The following is a 19,153-nucleotide window of genomic DNA, read 5'->3' on the forward strand; positions in this document are numbered from 1 at the left end:
TCTCAGGTCACAGGCATAGGCCTACTTGTTAGGCATTTGTTTTTAATTTAAGTTAGCAGATAGCTGCAGCATGCTTTGTCCTGAGTTAAAAGTAAACTTGTATCCTAGCTAAGTCTACAAATTTTTTTGAGTTTAGTGTACACTATTAACATTATGAAAAGAATTCAAGAATTGAAGGGGAAGGTCCTTGATATGTTGGAGCTTTATATTCCCTAGTTCAGCTGCAAATTTTTTAATATAGGTTTTCCACATGTTTTAAATTTTTCCCAAGCAAAGAACAAACAACTTATGGTTAGGACTAGTTATATTAGCTGATGATACAGTAATATAGTAATAATTACTTTAATATATTAGTTGGGCAAATTACCGTATACAGTACATTTCATTTTGATGTAAGCCCTGTATAGGTGTTTTAACTGAAATAATGGATTGCTAGCAAAAATTTTCCCAATACAGTGGACCCCCGGATTCGCGTTTTCGACATTTGCAGACTCATGAATTTGCGGATTTCTCTATGGACCATATCTACCTATTATTTGTGGGAAATTCACGCATTTGCTGTATTTTTCTCTGAGAAATATCCACTAATAATAAAAAAACCAGGTAGAAGCTAATAAAAAAAACCAGGTAGAAGCATTTTCAGTGGGTATTTTTTGAGTTTGAACTAATAAAATAGCCAGGTGAAAGCATTTTTAAAGGGGGCTCTTAAGTATTCACAGATTTTAGCTATTCGTGGGGGTGGGGTCTGGAATGCATCCCCTGCAAATACAGAGCTCCATTTTAGTATGATTTTATCACATGTTTTAATCAGACTGGATAATAATTTAAATGAAAAATTTTGAATTTATGTGTTGAATTTTAACATAAATGGAAACTGCTATATGGCCATATATGTACGTACAGTATTAATACTTATTTGGTGTTTGTTATTTGTATATGGCTTATAATAAAAAAAGTCTTTACCTAAGATTTTTTTATTACTTTTTTATGTGAAATTATTTTATTTCCATTAACATCTTATCTCTAGAATGGTTAACATACAATATTATATATACTTTTGTTTCCAGAAACCCATGACCTTCCTTTTATTTTAAAGAGTTGATGTGCTTTAATCAAATATGTATTACAAAGCTAAAGAGTAATCTGGAATATAAATGTGATGTCTTGTTACAAATTAAGGATGAAATCTGCATTCCAGTTCAGATAGCCTAACTAAAAGCAGTTATACAATGTCAACATCTCACTTGAGTTACAGATTTTTACCATTTTTGGGGGGGCTGCAACTTTTCCTTTTTGGTCTTGGTTTTATTTCATTGCAAAGGGTATCATTCTTTTTATAATTGAAGACATAACCTCTGTTTATACACATACACAAGGAAGGCTCTTTAAAAAAAAAAGAAATGGTAGCTAACATATATGGAGCAGGCTAATAAAAGGCAAAGGAAGCAATGAAAAAAAAATTTCCATGCACTTCTCTAGATTTACATTTAACTATGCATATAGGATATGGAGTATTAAATCAAAATTTGCGAATTTCATAGTACAGTAGTAATAGGGATTTTGCATCAGCTACAAATTGGAGTGTTTGATTCTAATTAGTGTTTGATTCTAATAAGGTCAGTGCAGTACAATACTGTATATTGTTTGGTGCAGTTAATTTCAAATATGGAACTTGTTTGAAACTGTATCATCACTATTGACCAATGGCATCTTTTCCCTCACCATTGCTAGAAGATAGCACCAAAGCAGTAACTCACTATCTCACTTGCCAAGCTTCAGACCTTGGTCATAGTGGACTGATACATCAGTCCAAAGTCAGTCGGGCATAATAATATTGACAAATGAATCTGTTATAACTTATGAAACCCTTGCTTCAAAATATAATCTATAACCACCAGTTGCTGATTCATTTTTTTTTTCTACCCATTTTATTCAGAATTCATGAAGAGTATGCCTAATCCAGGCTGATAAATTTGAGCCTTGTCAATTTAAATTTGAATGCCTCAAGTTCTGGTATTTTTGCGGCAAGAAAGGAAATTTAATCATTTTCCAACTATGCAGTGATCTTTACCAAGATTTAGGAGGAGGCCTTTTATTTAATATTTTTCAAAAGAGGAAAAATGAAAGTGAGGGTTGCAACACTGATTTAATAGGCCAAGGTTAGTATTTGATGTCCTTTACTCTTGGCAAACTTTATTGCAATAAATAAAGATTTTCCTTCCTAAATCAGCCAGCCCCATAGAATATATACCTATGTTACAGGCACATAGTGAAACCAGGCATTTTGCAAACTCCTTGAGATTTCATGCAGATAGCAAAGTGCATTTAGGGACATTTGATCTCCCCCAGGGGCTAGTACTACACAGTGAAACAGTAACTCAACTATACTGTTTCCCCATGTTTATTACGTACTAGCCCCGGGGGTCATATGTATTTTGCCATGTTTAGTACTAGCCCCTGAGGGATCAAATGTCCCCAAGTGCATTTTGGTAGCTGTCTGAAATTTCATGCAGTTCATGAAATGCCTGGTTTTATGTAAGTAACTTACCAAGTAATTACATAGCTATAAGTTTCTACACATCATGTCAGCTAAAAAATCTGAAGTTCATGGTAGTGTTCTTTTGTTTTGGTGTCGGTAGCTAACCCAACCCACTTTTTGGGAAGAATAGTCATAACAGAGCTGAAGAGCTCAATTCATTTCTGTCAGTCATTGATTAAACATTGGTTGTTTGGGCAGCTCTGATTTTCTGTCACCGGATGGTTGTGATTTTTGCCGCCTTTGGTGAAGTATTCCTTGTACTATTTAGTAGCATGCTAATTACAATTAGCATAGCTAGTGATTAAGACTTTACTGATTGTGACATTATTATGTAAGGTTCTAATTTGTCTTGTATCCGGTATTCAGCAAAGGCTGCAACACCAGACTTACTTCTAATAAATATGACCCCCTACATTATTTGTTGTTCTTGTGGAGGGGAGATATGCACTTTTAATCTTATTATGATGAATGTAAAGTTTGGGATCAGGGGAAATGGAAATTTTTCTATGCACACTTGGACAAACATCAGCATAACAGTCAGAGAAAGGCGGCTGCTAGAGCTGAGGCTAGGGCTTCTACCAATCATGTTTCTTCTCCAAAATTGGATGTCGTTAATTTACCTGTTCCTTCTACACCTGTGACTGCCTTTTTCCCCATTACCAGCCCTATGACTTTTCCAGTTACTCCATAACCTGGCTTCCATTCTTCCAAACCCAATGCCATCACCGGCCTTGAAACCAGAGTAGACCTTGATCTTTTAGTGAATACTGCTGCCCAAATTGGTGCCTATGTGATGGACAAAATGAGTGGTGCTTGTGCAAGTGCAGTGTCAGTGGAGGAGGCGACTACTCATTCCACCGATGCTCCTAGTAGACAAAAGTCCCTGCCAAACTCCCCATATTCACCTGGGAGGAGGCAAACTGGTAATCCAAAGGGAATCGGTGGGGTTTGCCCAAGGTTAGTTGCTCCCTCAACCAAGCCTGTTGTTTGTAAATCCCAGGACTCTGTGGACAGCCGCTGGAAAGGTGTCCATATGGATGTGCATACATTGTCATCCAGTGACTCTGTCTCCAATGTGGACAAGGGCGTAGTTGGTGTTTTTTGTATAGATCCAGGCCGCAGCAAAGGCATGGTTCTTTGATTGAGTGTGATTTGCCGCTTCCCTGAAAGCGAGCTAAAGAACGAGAGGGCAGTCTGGTCCCCTCTTGCAGTTTCTGGGAGAGTCCTAGTAGTGTTCCTCATGAGCCTTTGGTGGCTGACCGACAGTATGTTTTTCCGAAGCAGTCTTCTTTTAAAAGACTGTCTGAGCACGCAGTGTCCACGCGCCCAGTGTCCAAGTGCCCAGTGTCCTCACGCCCAATGTCTGTGTGCCCAGTTTTCACCGAGCACCCAGTGTATGAGCGCCTAATGTCTAAACATTCGGTGTCCATAGCACCCGTTGTCTGAGTGTTCACACCTGTTTCTGAGGTTTTACCTGTATCCACACATCCTCCTGTGTCTATACGTTCTTCTGTCTGTTTGGCGCCACAGGCTGAGCGCCAGATTTTGCCTCTTCAGTCTGGCTTGGCAGATTTGGTTACTTTTGTTCCAGATCCTTCTCTGAAACTGATCGAACATCATTTTGATAGCATTTTAAGTCTCCTTCAAAAACCTTTTTTGGTGACACAGGACCCTCCAGACCTTGCTACTACTTCTATTTCATTGGATGATGAAGACTTAGAGCACGAACAGCCTACTTCGAATTATGCAGTTCTCCTGAAATATTTTCTTCTCTGCTTCCCAACCTTTTTCTCTCCAGTGACCTTGATGTTTCCGGGTTCAGCCTTGATGATGAGACAGCCCACAGAGTCTTCAAGGCTGCCCAAGATGTTACTTTCTTTCTCCTCGAGGAAAGCCATGGCCAGTATCGATGGTTGGTTAGCAAAGAAGAGGGATCTGAGCAAGGCTGTTTTGCAACTCCCCTCGCATGATAATGATGAAGGTACATGTATGCCACTGGGGAAGCTCCTTCCTTGGGAGTTTCTGCCTCTTCTGAAGAGGGCATCTCTAGTCTCACTGACCCTGCACGTTGATCAGCATTCATCTCTACCAGGATTTTGTTCACATCTTCAGTGCTAGACCATTTTGTATGGGAGATATTCAAGGCCTTCTTGGTCATTAGTTTCCTGGACTGGACCATGGTAACTTTGGCCAAGAAGATCGAAGACTGCCACCCTTCAGAAGAATTTTTCAGCTGATTGGCTGGGAGTACTTGCTTTCACGGATAAGGTGATTAGGGATGGATCCCAAGAGTGGGCTACTCTTTTCTCAATAGGGGTGCTCAAGAAGAGGGAGCTGCGGTGTTCCTTTACCACAAAAGGGGTCACCCCCTCCCAAAGATTATCCCTCCTTTTTGCTCTCTTGGACCTTGGTAGTTTGTTTCCTCACACTACAGTGGAATGAGTGACAGCCGAACTACAAAGAAGTCTACCCAAGACCTGCTAGCACAGTCTGCAAAACGTCAAGGAGTCGAGTCATGTGCAAAAGGCCACCCTTATTGCTAGGACAGTCTCCCCACTGCTAGAACAGCCTTTCAAGGTGGCAGAGCACGTTTCCAACCCCGTCCGCACATGAATTTTCTGTCAGTACGACCACCTGCCCTTCACAAGTGAGGATCCTGTCCTGTGTGCCCCTGGGGGAGCCAGGCTTCTCCATTTCTGGGGCAAATGGGAAGCCAGGAATGTGGAGCTGTGGGTTGAAAGTCCTCAAAGAGGGCTACTCCATCCCGTTCAGGAAGAAGCCTCCCTTAGTATCCGTGCCAATGAGCTTGATAGCTGGATCTTCTCTTATGGGCACGGCAATTGCACCAGGATCATCACCTGCTTCATTCAGGGCAAGTTAAATGTCCTTGCGGATGAGCTAAGTCGCTGCAAACAGGTTCTACTACAGAATGGACACTGAATCCGCAGGTGTGCGCCGACCTGTGGAAAAGGTGGAGAAAGCTGTTGATAGACCTGTTTGCAACATCGAGGAACCATTGCCTCCCACTGCATTGTTGGCCACCCTGGACCTGCTGGCATGGGCAACTGATGCCATGCTCCAGGACTGGTGGAACTTAAGATAAGTACACCTTCCTGCCATTCAGTATGGTGAGGGAAGTCTTGAATAAATTTGTATCCCACAGCAACATGCCGATGACTCTCATTGCCCCATTTTGCCACAAAAGGAATGGTTTCCGGACCTTCTCAGGCTATTGGCAGACTTCCCAAGATTACTACCTCTGAAGCTAAGTCTTCTTAAACAGTCATATTTCATTGTTTCCACCTAGGATTATCTGCTCTTGCTATGACAGTCTTCAGACTGTCAGAGATATTGTCAGAACGAAGGGTTTTTCAAGAAGAGCTGCAGAGGTAATTGTGAAGTTTAGGCGTCAGTCTTTCACTTGGGTCTACCAAGCAAATTGGGCAGTCTTTCACAGCTGGTGTCTAAGGTATGACATCTCAGCTACTTAAACTTCTCTAGCCCAAATTGCAGACTTTTTACTTTTTGAGGTCATCTTGGGGATTAGCTACAACCACCATCAAAGGTTACAGGGCCATGTTAAATTAAGTTTTTAAACATAGAGGATTAGACCTGCCTGTAAATGAAGACACTAGCGACCTGATAAAGTCCTTGGATACTTCGAAGCAAAAGAAGTCTTCTTTGGTCGTCTGGGACTTGGACGTTGTGCTCAAATGGTTTTTGGGCCCTCCATTCGAGCCAGTAGACTCCTCTTCTCTAAGGGATTTGATGAGAAAGACCCTCTTCTTAGTTGTCTTGGCCACAGCCAAGCGGATTAGTGAACTTCAAGCCCTTGATCAAAAGTAGCCTTTTCACAAGGAGATGCAGCTTGCTCACTCACTTTAGGATTCTTGGTGAAGAACAAAACCCCATCCAATCCCTGGCCCAGTTCATTCACTGTCAAGAACCTAGTTGATATCCTTGGACCAGCAGAGAGCTCTTTATCCAGTAAGAGCGTTGAAGCACTATATTGAGAGGACTAGAGGATAGAGGCCCCTATCAAAACCTCTGGTGCTTGGTCAAGAACTCCTCACGTCCATTGTCCAAAAGTACTTTGGCCTTCTTTTTGAGGGATGTAATATCTGAGTCGGAATCTGGAATTCAAGAGGATGTCTTCCCCATTTTTAAAGTAAAAGCCCATGAAATAAGGGTATTTGCCACTTTGTTGGCTTTTAATCGTAATCTTTCTCCCTCCACAATCCTTCAATCCACCTATTGTAGGTGCAGATTAGTGTTCATTTCACAGTATGTGACGTGGAGTGTATGAAAAATGCAGTACATTAGGTCTGTTCTCTGTGGCTGGTATGATGTTGGGGCAATGAAGGATAGGAGGTACTCCTTCTATTTCGCCATCTCCTCACCTTGATACAGGTAGACGAGTTTTTGGGAAGCTTGGGGTATGGATTGGTAATGGTTATTTTTGTGTGGGTGTAGGTAAAAATGATCTGGTCAATTTTGTGGTACTGTGCCCAGGGCAAGGGCATTTGTTTTAGATTGTTAAACTTTGGCAGCCATTGGAGTACTCCATTGCAAAACTCTCACTGAAGTAGACGCAACCCACAGTTATACTGCCACACCACTACAGGTTGAGAACGAGCACTAACCAAAGGAATTATCTACCTGCTGTAGCTCTCTCACCATCACTGAGTATTTTTGAGTAGTACTATATGTCCATGTATACCACCTCCTGTCAATGTGAGATTCAGCTATGTAATTACTTGATAAGTTGCTTATATAGAAATGACAGTTTATAATAAAATCAAGTTTTTTATAGTATATACTTACCAAGCAATTATGTGATCGGAGCCCTCCCTCCTCCCCTCTCATGGACATAGGCCACAAACAAATTGAGCTCTTCAGCAGTGTTGTACCTATTCTTCCCCAAAAGTGGGTGGGCTAGTTACCTACATCATAACAAAAGAATGCTACCACAAATTTCAAATTTTTGAGCTGCCATGATAAGTAGAAACTAATAGCTATGTAATTATGTACTACTTGGTAAGTATGTATATAAAACTTTTATTTTATTATAAAAATGTCATTTTTGCCGTCTGCCTGTAACATATATGTATGAGTATTGCAGTATATAACATCTCATAGGTAGATAAGAGCAGAAAGTTACAGTGATCTCAGCTTATAAAAATAACTTTCTTATCAGGTTTGCTATCATTATAATGGTTTTCTTAATAGTCTGGCTTTTTTTTAGACGGGATTAATGTTGCGAATAAATATCTTAAATTCAATAATAAATGTCAAGGATAGCTTACGCCTTGTATGGAATTATTATTGTGTGTAGCATATCTTGAATGCTAAAAGTATAAGCTGTGCAATTGAATTTAATATTTGCCAAATTTTGATGCTTATCAGAAAGCCAGACTCAAAAGAATTTGATTAGCTGAGAGGCTTTGTTTTTATAATTTGGAAATGGGCAAAGGTTTTCTTAGCTTTATATTTCTCAGATTTTTATATCCTAAGTGTTACAACAAAACCTAATCATGTGTAGTTGTGCTCAAATGGTCTTAGTGTTTTATACAAGTAATTGATCAATTGTTTGGGGTATTTCTGGAAAACAAATTGCTATAGCATTTGTAGTAGTGTGGATAACTGGTAGCAATTTTATGGTGGGATCATTATCAGTTGCTTTCATCATCAAAACTGAATTCTACTGTAGTTAAATATGATTTGAAATGCTACAAGGGTACAACTCTACAGTAATATTATTTTTTATGCATTTATAGAAAGTAATGTACATCATAACTGAAAGTGTTTGCTTTATAAAAATTCAGTAGTTTTAAATCATTTGTTTTATAACTGCAAATCTCACATTTTACCAGTGCATTATCAATTATGTAGTGAACTGTAATGCTCAGTTTGATTAAAAGAGGTTTGATCTTTTTGTGAATGCGTTTTAGCTCAGATATTGAGCATTTTAAACAAAATACAGTTAGAAAATCTTGGTTTGCATGTGTGAGAAGATTAAGAAATGTTTGATAAGGATTGCCATAGATGGAATATCATAGCAGTGAGGAAGTGTGTATGTTACAGGGTGGTGTGGTCGTCATTGGCACGGCAGCAAATAATCCAGTTGGAGAAGATCTTAATGATGCTGGCATAGCTTCAGGCGCTGTTTCTATATTTCCACCAAAGCCACGTCTTCGCCATCATCGACCAGCAAGTTATAAACCTTGTGAACTGTGTGGAATCATTCCCTTTTCTGACGTGGAACGTCATATGTCAGATTACCATCCAGAGACACTAATACGCCCTTGTGCTTTATGTGATCAACGTTTTCGTACCTTCCGTCAACTTGGTAACCATGTTCTCAGAGTTCATGGACTTTGCTTTTTATGTCCAGAATGTTCTCCTCCATGTACTTTCTCTGCCTTTGCAGAATTCATGCAACATGTTCAAGAAAGACATCCGGGAACATCTGCTTCGTTAATTTGTGTAGTTTGCAGAAGTGAATTTGAAAATATACAGGATTATTGCTGCCACATGAAAACTCATGAAAAAGAGGCAGCTGTTTCACTGAATAATCAATTGGAAAATACAGAATCATCAAGCATAGAAGTTGATGAAGAGAGTAATTTTTGTACTTGTTGCAAGAAAAAGCTGAAGAACCCGGCAGCCTTAAAACGCCACATGCTCTATGTTCATGGTGAACGTCCATCTTTCCCTTGTGAAGTGTGTTATTTAAAGTTCCATTCAACTGGAGCATTACTGGACCATACAGAAACTCACAGTACAGGTGTTATCCAGTGTCCATTATGTAGTCAGCAATTTGCAAAATTTAACCATCTTAGAAGTCATTGTGATACAGTTCATGCTAATGCTACTGTATTTCAGTGTCAGTACTGTGCTCTTGCTGCAAAATCTATCAATGCATTGTTTACTCATGTAATTGTACATCATCCCGATAAACTTGGTTTGGAACGCAACGTGCGTTGTGCAAAATGTGGAGAAAAGTTTTACTCTGGACGTGAGTTGACTCAACACAAATTAGCACACCATACGGAAATGGTAAGTTGCTCTTATTGCAATAAAACTATGAGTAAATATGTACTCTCTTCTCATATAAATGAAAAGCATACAAAAGAACGTAAAATGTTGTGTACATTTTGTGGTCAGGTGTTTTTCAAGTCTGTAAATCTCAATGCTCACATTAAACGTCATCACATGCGAAGTCAGTATGCCAGGTTCATATGTCAGATTTGTAGTAAGGCATACATCACGCGTGATGAATTACAACGTCATGTTGCTGCTCATCAGAATGAGAGGAAATTTAAATGTGAATTTTGTAACCGTGCTTACTTTAAGGCTGGAGATTTAACTTATCACAGACGTTCACACACTGGGGAGAGACCACATGCCTGTAACTCTTGTGGGGCTGCCTTCAGCCGCCCTTCAGAGTTAACTACACATATGGCACGTGCTCATGGTGTGCACAACTTCACTCGTCGGTATCAGAGAACTGCAGCTCACGAAAGTCTTGATACTACAGTAAAGTTTGACGATTTACCAATTTCGTCCTTGAGTCAGACGCTGCAGACTGTTAGTGACAAACCACGGGAAGTGAGTAAACTGATAAACGAGTCTAAGGAGGATGAGGAAATAGTGCATGTTCTTGAAGGAGATGAATCATTGGAGGTTGTGCATGCAGTATCACAAGATGTAAATAGTGAACAAACTACTGGGGATATGCAAGTTATATATGTAGAGCTGATGGAGTGAAGGTTTTTGATAGGAATTTTTTACAAAATACATAAATTCTTGGGGCTATTTCTAATGGCTTATTGTGGATGGGGACATTGATTATTATAGAAAATTAATTGAACTAGACCACTAAGACATATTTTATCAGTTATTCAAGGTAGTACTTAATTTTTATTCCTAAACAAAGAACACAAGTGTCACCTGTTAGTAGTGTTGTAATTATTACACATGCGAAATGTCATTGTAATGAGAAATTTTTTTTTTAAAGTTTAATACTGTTCTGTCAATAACCTTTAAAATGAGAAATAAATGACCACATGTGGAGAAGAGCTTCTCCAAAGTGCAACCCAACTCTATTTACTTTTATTTTTACTTACTTATAACAAACCTGACAACAGAAAATATTTAATAATAAGAAATTGTATTGAATCAACAACTTTATTATTTTAATCCTTCCTTATTTAAAGCAATATAATTGTAAAATCAAATTTCATAATTTTTCATCATACATAATACTAATTTTTTAAAAATTAGTTCACAAACTATCAGCACAGCTGTAATCTCTTAATGAAAAATTATCAGTGGACTGGAAAGGCTGCTGTAACGTTGATTTGTATCTATTTTAATGCAATAATAAGTGAAGTGATTTCCTTAAAAAAGAATTTAAAGCTCGTAAAGTCTTGTTGTGCCATTACAGTAGGCAACTACCTCCCTCTTTCTTGGTAGTACTCTTTAATTTTAAGAAACCTTGATTTCTAACTGTGTGAACTGAAATGTACAATCCATTAAAATATTTTTCAGGCTCTAGCCAATTTGATATTTTTGCTCTCAGTAGTTTCAATTACTAATATGTACATATAATGTAAGGGATAAATAAGTGTCCATATAGTAAAAAACAAAAAATCCATGTGCTTCTAAACACATGAAAAACATGAGTACTTTCTAAGAAAGTGTTAGAGTTTTATAGTTGTAACAACATACCGAGAGTATGCAGAAAAAATATATATTTATTCAAAAGAGTGCCAAGACAAATTATTGGGGTATCAGAAAGACATAGAGTATGTACTAGAAATACTCATTGAGCTAGTGCTATTACTGTATCAACGCTAAATTTAAAGGGAAGATTGTAATAGGTGTATCTGACAAATTTTAGATAAAAAGTTGTGACCATCGAGGATCAGTGCTGAGCCCTTTGATATTTACCACCCTAATGAAGGAAGCTACAAAAAATACAGAAGAGGAGGGCTGTAAAGATGTTATATGCAGATGACCTGGAAATTTGTTAACCGGTGGAAAAGTGGATTACAGGCAGTCCCTGGGTCACAACGGGTTCGGCTTACGACGTTCCGAGGTTAAGGCGCTTTTGAATTATATTCATCAGAAATTATTTCCAGGGTTACGACGCATGTTCCAGGGTTATGACGCCTACAATGCTGATCTGGCAGATGAAATGTGACACCAAAAATGCAAAATAATCAATATTTGAAGGTTTTTTTTATGTAAAATGCAATAAGAATGCAGTTTACATAGTTTTCAATGCAACCCAAGCATTAAAAGTAAGGTTATCTTAGGGTTTTTGATGATGTTCCGGCTTACGACAATTTTCGGCTTACAACGCGTCTCAAGAACGGAACCCCCATCATAACCCGTGGACTGCCTGTACAGTGGTCCCCCCGTATTTGCGGGGGATGCATATCAGACACCCCCCCCCCCCCCCCCCCCCCCCCCCCCCCCCCCCACACACACACACACACACAAACAGTTAGAATCCGCAAATAGTTGGAACCCCTATAAAAGCACTGAAAACAGCCTATTTTGTTAGGTAAAACTCAAGAAAAACCTACTACAAATTTTTATACTTTGTTTTTTTTAATAGTTTTTATCACAAAAAGTTCATTTTATGATGAAATTGATAAAAAAACAAGGAAGAAATTGATTTAAAAAAACCAGGAATATCTGGATATTTCTTGGAAAAATACAGCGAATTTTCCATGAATAATGTGGGGAAATGTTCCCGAGAGAAATCCGCCAATGTGTGAGTCTGTGAATCTGGAGAACGTGAATATGGGAGGTCCACTGTAGAGAGGATATGACAAAGTAAATGTAATCACAAAAATTATGGTAACTAGAGAGGAAGCAAAGGAAAAAGTAGTCAGGAAATTGACCTTGCGGGTGTTATGAGAGAGGTGTAGGGACAACCTGACCACTGTGTACTGAATGTAACAGATTATGTCACAAGTGCCTAGGATTACAAAATATACACAGAATTAAATGTTTTGTTCCCGAAATGCATTAGATTAGCATATGGAGAAGAGAAGAAATGGAGATTATGTTTTGACAGAAGTATATAGCATTTTTTTTTTTTACTTTGGGAACAATTTGGACTGAAAAGCAGGAGTTGAGAGGGCAGTAAGAAAAGGAGTAGCTGCAGCATGGCTGAAATGTAGAGAGAGAGCATAGACTACTGGTGAATAAAAATGTTCCACAGTAGAGAGAGCAAAGATCATGATTGGCACATAGGGCCTTTACTACAATTTGCGGCAGAATCATGGATACAAACAAGGAAAATGGGTTATTTTACAAATAAGGAAGCAATGGAGAGGTATGCTCATAGGCTGAAAACTAGACACTTTGAGATCTCAAATAGTGAGACAATTTGGACTTGCGATGAGAAAGATGAACAATTGGAAAAACCCGTAGGTAAAGACCTGTAAGTAGGCCTACCAAATTATGTGATATACATATAGGAAAAGACCTAAATCTGATGAGACTTCAGGCTGGATGAACACAGAATGAAGGAGAGTGGTGAGAACTTATTTCATGTCTAACCTCTTAAAGGAAAAAGTTTACAAAAGTTCATTATGATTATCCCTAGAAGATTATATCACAAATGAGAAAGTGACAAAGATGTAATTTTTGGAAGGTGTGATTTTAGGATGTCAAGAATTTGGTGGTTTGGATAAATGACAAAGAAGAAAGAAGTAATTAGCAATGATGCACTGCAGTTAGGTAAATGATATTATGATGAGTGGAGATGTCCAGATATTGTAAAAAGGGCTTATGTGAAGACCTGGACCTGATGAAAATTCAAGCAGAAAGTGACAAAATAAAGAGAAATGAGAAAAATTGTTATAAACCTAAGCTCATGATGAGAAAACCTAATGAAAACTAGTGATGATGGTGATGAATTCTAAGTTTAAAATAGTATATTCTTAATGAGAAAATCATGTTTATGATTTTCTTTTCAAATTGACTTTACCCTGGATTCAGTTTATTGCATTTCATTATATAATGGTAGGCATATTCCAGTAAAGATTTTAATTCTGAAATTACTTTAGTATTTGATACAGTATAGATTTTTTTATATTTAATAAATAGACTTGCAAATTATGTAAGTTATGAGTTAAAGGATGAACGAAAAGTGGACTTTAAAGAAAATGGTGAGGGGTTCATCCTTCAAGGGAATGGGTGAAGCCATTAAAGTTACAATGAAATGGTCAAACCTGGACTTAAGACCAAGTTGTGGGTTAAGGATGTTCATGAGTACTTCACCTTTATCACCATAAAATCTCAATAACTGTCTTAAATGATGACTGAAAAATACGAGTACAGTGGACCCCCGTATTCGCGTTCTCTGGATTCGCGGACTCACACATTCGCGGATTTCTCTCGGGAACGTTTCCCTGCATTATTCGCGGAAAATTTACGCATTCGCGGTATTTTTCTTTGAGAAATATCCTCAAATTCCTGGTTTTTTTATCAATTTCACCATAAAATGCAGTTTTTGTGATAAAACTATTAAAAAAACCAAGTGTGAACATTTTTAGTGGTTTTTCTTGAGTTTTAACTAACAAAATAGGCTGTTTTTAGCATTTTTATAGTGGTTCCAAACATTTGCGGATTCTAACTATTCACGGGGGGGTCTGGTACGCATCCCCGCGAATACGGGGGGACCACTGTATATGTACTGTACGTGATAGCAAAAACTAGGATTATGATGCACTGTTCAGACTGTATATAACTGATTGCATACATTTCCATCCACCACAATGCTCACTTTTATCATGGGTAATCAATTAAGTGTAAGAAGAGAGACTATACGATTGGTGTGGTGCTTTGTCATAAGGGTATTGCCATTTTCCTCCTTCTGGAACAAAATACAAATGTTATAAATCTTAGTGTAACTAAAATAATTTTTACCACAGAATGCCAGTACCAAATACTATAACCTACTTGTTTAAAAATACCCTTCATTACAATTTCATTCATTTTATATAAACCCAAGCTATTATGTTTAATAAGTTATCACAGTCTTTTTTTTTAAACAGAAGATTCTATTGTGTAAATATTGTTTCCCACATCTTTACAAAACACGATTTCTTTAGGTTTTATCCAATTAATATTGTATGACTAACAGTAATCATGGTATTAATTGAATAAAATCCAAGTAAATTATGTTGTGTAAAACCAAATTTAAAAGAATCTAGTGTAATTACATAGACTAACGCAGTAAATATCAGCCAGGGTTTATATAAAGCGGACAAAATTCAAATTAAGGTATTTGGCAATTGTCTATCTTTCCATGAAGTCCTGTGACTGTTGTTACTTCTTAGCACTTTTAACTAAACCCTGATGAGCTGTCATAATGCATGAAACTCTTTTCACCTTCTGGCTGGATGCAGGTACATATAAATACTATCAGTGTTTTCAGTGATTTGATGCGATATGATAGTATTGGTGTTCAGTAAGAACAGTTTCATCCACACCCCAAACTTAGTCCTTGCACCGTTAAGTTTCCAGACCATATATCCTTCTTAAAAGAAGTTGTAAGATTTCTAAGAGCCAAGGTATTATCCTTTTGAATAAACCAAATATATGGAGTACCTATGTATATAAGAGAGTTAAAAACAAATTAGATTGAATAAATGTTATTTACTCAAACATTACCAAATGTAGAAAAACTGGCTTGGAAGGAGAGCAAAGCGTAAGCATCAACTCCCCAAGGCGGTTAGAAATAGACTGAGCGTCACGAGGTTGACCGTTGAATGTGTGGTCTCTGACCAGCTTTCGCCTCTTACGTGCAGGCGTTGCCAGATCTTACAGATTCCTTGCTTTACAATCTCAGATTGTTTTAACCGGTTACCAGCTGGTGCTTGGAAAAATATCCTATAGTTAAGACCTCAGGTTTGTTAGCTATGAAAAATACAAATTGATTTAAAATTTGTCATGTTTCCCTGTTGAAGCTTAACTTGGTTAATGATTGTGCTTATCTAAAATCAAATTTGTTTTGACATTGCTATAGAGTCAATGAGGGAAATCCATTATAAAGTAAGGCAGTCCCCGGTTTACAATGGGGGTTGCATTCTTGAGACGCGTAAGCCAAAAATCGTTGTAAGCCAGAACATCCTAAGAAAACCTTACTTTTAATGCTTTGGGTGTATTAAAAACTATGTAAACTGCATTTTTATTGCACTTTTCTTGCCTTTTCGGAGTCATATTTCTTTAGGCAGATCGGCGTCGTAAGCGTCATAACCCTGGAACGTGTCATAAACTTGAAAATAATTTCTGATGAATATAATTGAAAAGCGTCGTAACATAGGAACATCGTAAGCCGAAACCGTTGTAAACCAGGGACTGCCTGTACTACATTGATTCTCTCTCTCTCTCTCTCTCTCTCTCTCTCTCTCTCTCTCTCTCCTCTTCTCTCTATCTCTCTTCATCTCCTCTCTCTCTGCTCAACATGAAACAAATGACCATCACTGTTTAATGCCAGTTTATAGTGTTCGTACATACTAAACCAATACATTAAGAAATCAAATAATTTTTCCATCCTTACATAACATAGCATCTACTTACATTTTGTTTTCTTGTGTTTTATTTAAATGTATATACGTATATGTACCCTGTAAAATGCTTAATGATCCAAATATCTAATTTTTTATGATATGCTAAACTGATGTTTGCATTACATAAATGCTTATCGATAGCACAAGTACTAATAATGATACACCTGTATGTACTACAATGTAGTAGCTTCAAATGAAAATGAGTAATTTCAGTGGTCATGAGATTATCTGTTTAAATTTACAGCACTGACTGAGGATGATGAGGGCTGAAGAGAATATAATTCCATATTATATATCAGAGAAATAACAAATGAATTTGAATTTATACATATCTCAAAGTAGGATAAATTCAACATTATGGTGAATTATTATCTTGTACGTACAGACAATGATTGTGTAGTGAATTAATAAGTTATATTTAAGACAGAGGAAAAAGAAGTGATATGTAAAAGTAATTACTGTGTTGATAATTTATTAAAAGTGGATTTAATTTGTTAATAAGGAAGTACAGGCAGCCCCTGGTTAATGGCTCTCCGGTTTTACGGGGCTTGTCCAGTGACGCTGTTAACTGAATTTTAGGCATAGATCTCTGGTTAGCAGTACCAATCTCCACTTAACAGCATCGTCGATATCCAGTTAACAGTACCATTAAGCAGGTTATTAGTGCTGTTATCGCAGATTTTTGGTTAGCGACGTCGGCCAGGAACAAAACCCCCATCATTGACCCGGGACTGCCTTATCTTAAAGATAAATAACTATATTACAAACTGAATTTTAAAATCTTTCTACCTGCTTATAAAGTATCCACAAGAACAAAATATGCATTTTCTGTCTCCCTCGATATAATGTTTAAATAATCTAGGTATGTGGATTATGCAATGCAATGTGTTGCATGTACAAAAAATTACTCTTAAAACTAAGGAGGTGCATTACACTACTTAAGTTGCTCAGTGCTCTCATATTTTCTCAGGAAAGAGAGCTGGAACTTGTGGATCTTGATTTCAAGTGGCTTCATAAAAGGGAGGACCCAGAAGCAACCTCGGAGGATATCCATAAATTATTAGGCAGTGTACCTGAACTTTGCAGATACTTCACATCTTGTCAAAACGATTGGGGCCAAATCATCATTACATGCGTTTGTAATAAAACATTCTTGAATGGTAAAGACTTCGTTAATCATATTTGTAACCTGAAGTGTTATCAGTGTCAACATGAGGTAAATTCTATCATAACATTCATTCACCATGTCAGAAACTGTAACAGTGACATGGAAGAGATAGGAGAAGTGGATGCTACTGATGTGTGGAAATCACAGTCTTTGGATCTCTTGTGCAAGTACTGTTCTTTAATTTTTCAGCGTAGAAATGACTACGTTCTCCACGTGAAAGACCATGTTAATAACTGCCTAAAACTGTATGCATTGCTTTTAAAAGAAAAAGGCATTGCTGAGACTCCAACAGCACAGCCTCCAATCAAAAGGGGACGTCCCAGAAAAACAAGTAACTGTACAATTTGTGGTGTTTTGTATGCTTCTTTAAAAGACTTAATTAAGCACACCAGACTTAAACACTGGGATACCTTGCCTCATGCATGCAGACTCTGTGATGAACGATTTAGTGATCATCATGACTTGGAACATCATATTGTAGAACACTTCCTGGGTTCTTATGCATGTAAAATTTGTAGCATTCATTTTGGAGCCAAGTACCCATTTCTTACACACATGGAATCACATCATCCTGGTGATTTTCTGCTTAAATGTGAGTTCTGTGAATTTACTACCAATCAGTTTAGAGTTTATAGAGATCATAGAAAGTCGCCACATAAAGCAGTGAAAGACACAACTGAAGCTCATGTGTGTCAGTACTGTACAGAAATCATGCCCCCTGAGGAAGCAGATGAACATTTAGCAGAACACCAAGATGCTGAGGAACCAGTACCGGTTAAAAACAGTGATGCATGTAGTAAAAAATATTACAGAGGGCGGAAAAGGCGCAGTAAAAGAAAACCATTCAGTTGTGATGCTTGTGATCTGGATTTCTCGTGTGCTGCAGCTTTATCACGACACAATCATGCTCAGCATCCAGAAAAATATGCACAAAAATGTGAAATTTGTAGTTTGTGTTTTAAAGGAGCTCGTGCATTGGAACTGCATATTGATGGACATGAAAATGGTAAATGTTGGTGCCCTATATGTAAATTAAAATTTAGACATCGCGAACATGTTGATCAGCACATCCAAAAAAGTCATGTTGACATTAAATCCATTGATTGTGAATATTGTAATATTCAAGTAGGATCGTATAGCAAATATATTTATCACTGTCGTACATCACACGCATCATTGTTAGAAGACAAAGATGAATTTAAATGTGATCTGTGTGACACTGTTTTAGAAAACAAATTATTGCTAAGAAAGCATAAAATGAATAAACATGGTATTCGTCAAAACACTAAGTATAAGTGTTCAGTGTGTCAAAAATACTACCTGAATTTAAGCAGTCACATGAATTTACATACTCGAGCTGTGCAGTATCCTTGTAGAAAGTGTGATGAAGTGTTTTTCTTGAAATCCAGCCTTCTTGGTCATTATAAATTGCGTCACAGTCTTGAAGCAAAAACACAGCACATTTGTTCAGTGTGTGATAAAGGTTTTGTTAGTAAGTCATTGTTAAGAATCCATTATGACCGGGAACACCTTCACAAACGATTGTTCTGTGACATTTGTGGGAATAGTTACAAAAACAAGTCTGCATTAACTTACCATATCAAGTGGCATCGAGGGGAAAGACCCTTTAAGTGTAAAGAATGTGGTCAGGGCTTTCTTCGCCCATCTGTCCTTAAGTCACACATGGAAAGCATTCATAGACTTCCTTATACTTATGTTTATCGCAAACCGCAACGTCAGAAGGTTCCTAACTTGGTGAAGGTTGAGGAAGGAAAAGAATGTACAATATTAAGCAGCAGTAACCCATCATCAAGCAATGCAGAATTGGAGTTATCAAAGTCTCTTTTG

The 19,153-nt window shown here is 37.7% G+C and overlaps 1 protein-coding gene across 5 annotated transcripts in view; it reads left to right on the top strand.

Annotated features, from left to right (window-relative positions):
- LOC135218363 (zinc finger protein 37 homolog) overlaps positions 1 to 19,153 on the top strand; it is a 105,812-nt gene that overhangs the window by 57,505 nt on the left and 29,154 nt on the right. Inside the window, exon 6 of one of the 5 annotated variants that reach the window (XM_064254655.1) lies at positions 17,108 to 19,153. This exon is cut by the window's right edge and continues 1,249 nt beyond it. The exons of 3 other annotated variants lie outside the window; for them this stretch is intronic. In XM_064254655.1, the coding sequence (XP_064110725.1) occupies positions 17,108 to 19,153 (2,046 nt within the window). Of the gene's footprint in view, positions 1 to 8,623; positions 10,685 to 17,107 lie in introns of those variants that run through there. One more of the 5 variants, XM_064255115.1, reaches the window with a different exon arrangement.

Source organism: Macrobrachium nipponense, chromosome 11 (genome assembly GCF_015104395.2).
Source record: "Macrobrachium nipponense isolate FS-2020 chromosome 11, ASM1510439v2, whole genome shotgun sequence".
Lineage (NCBI taxonomy): Eukaryota > Metazoa > Arthropoda > Malacostraca > Decapoda > Palaemonidae > Macrobrachium > Macrobrachium nipponense.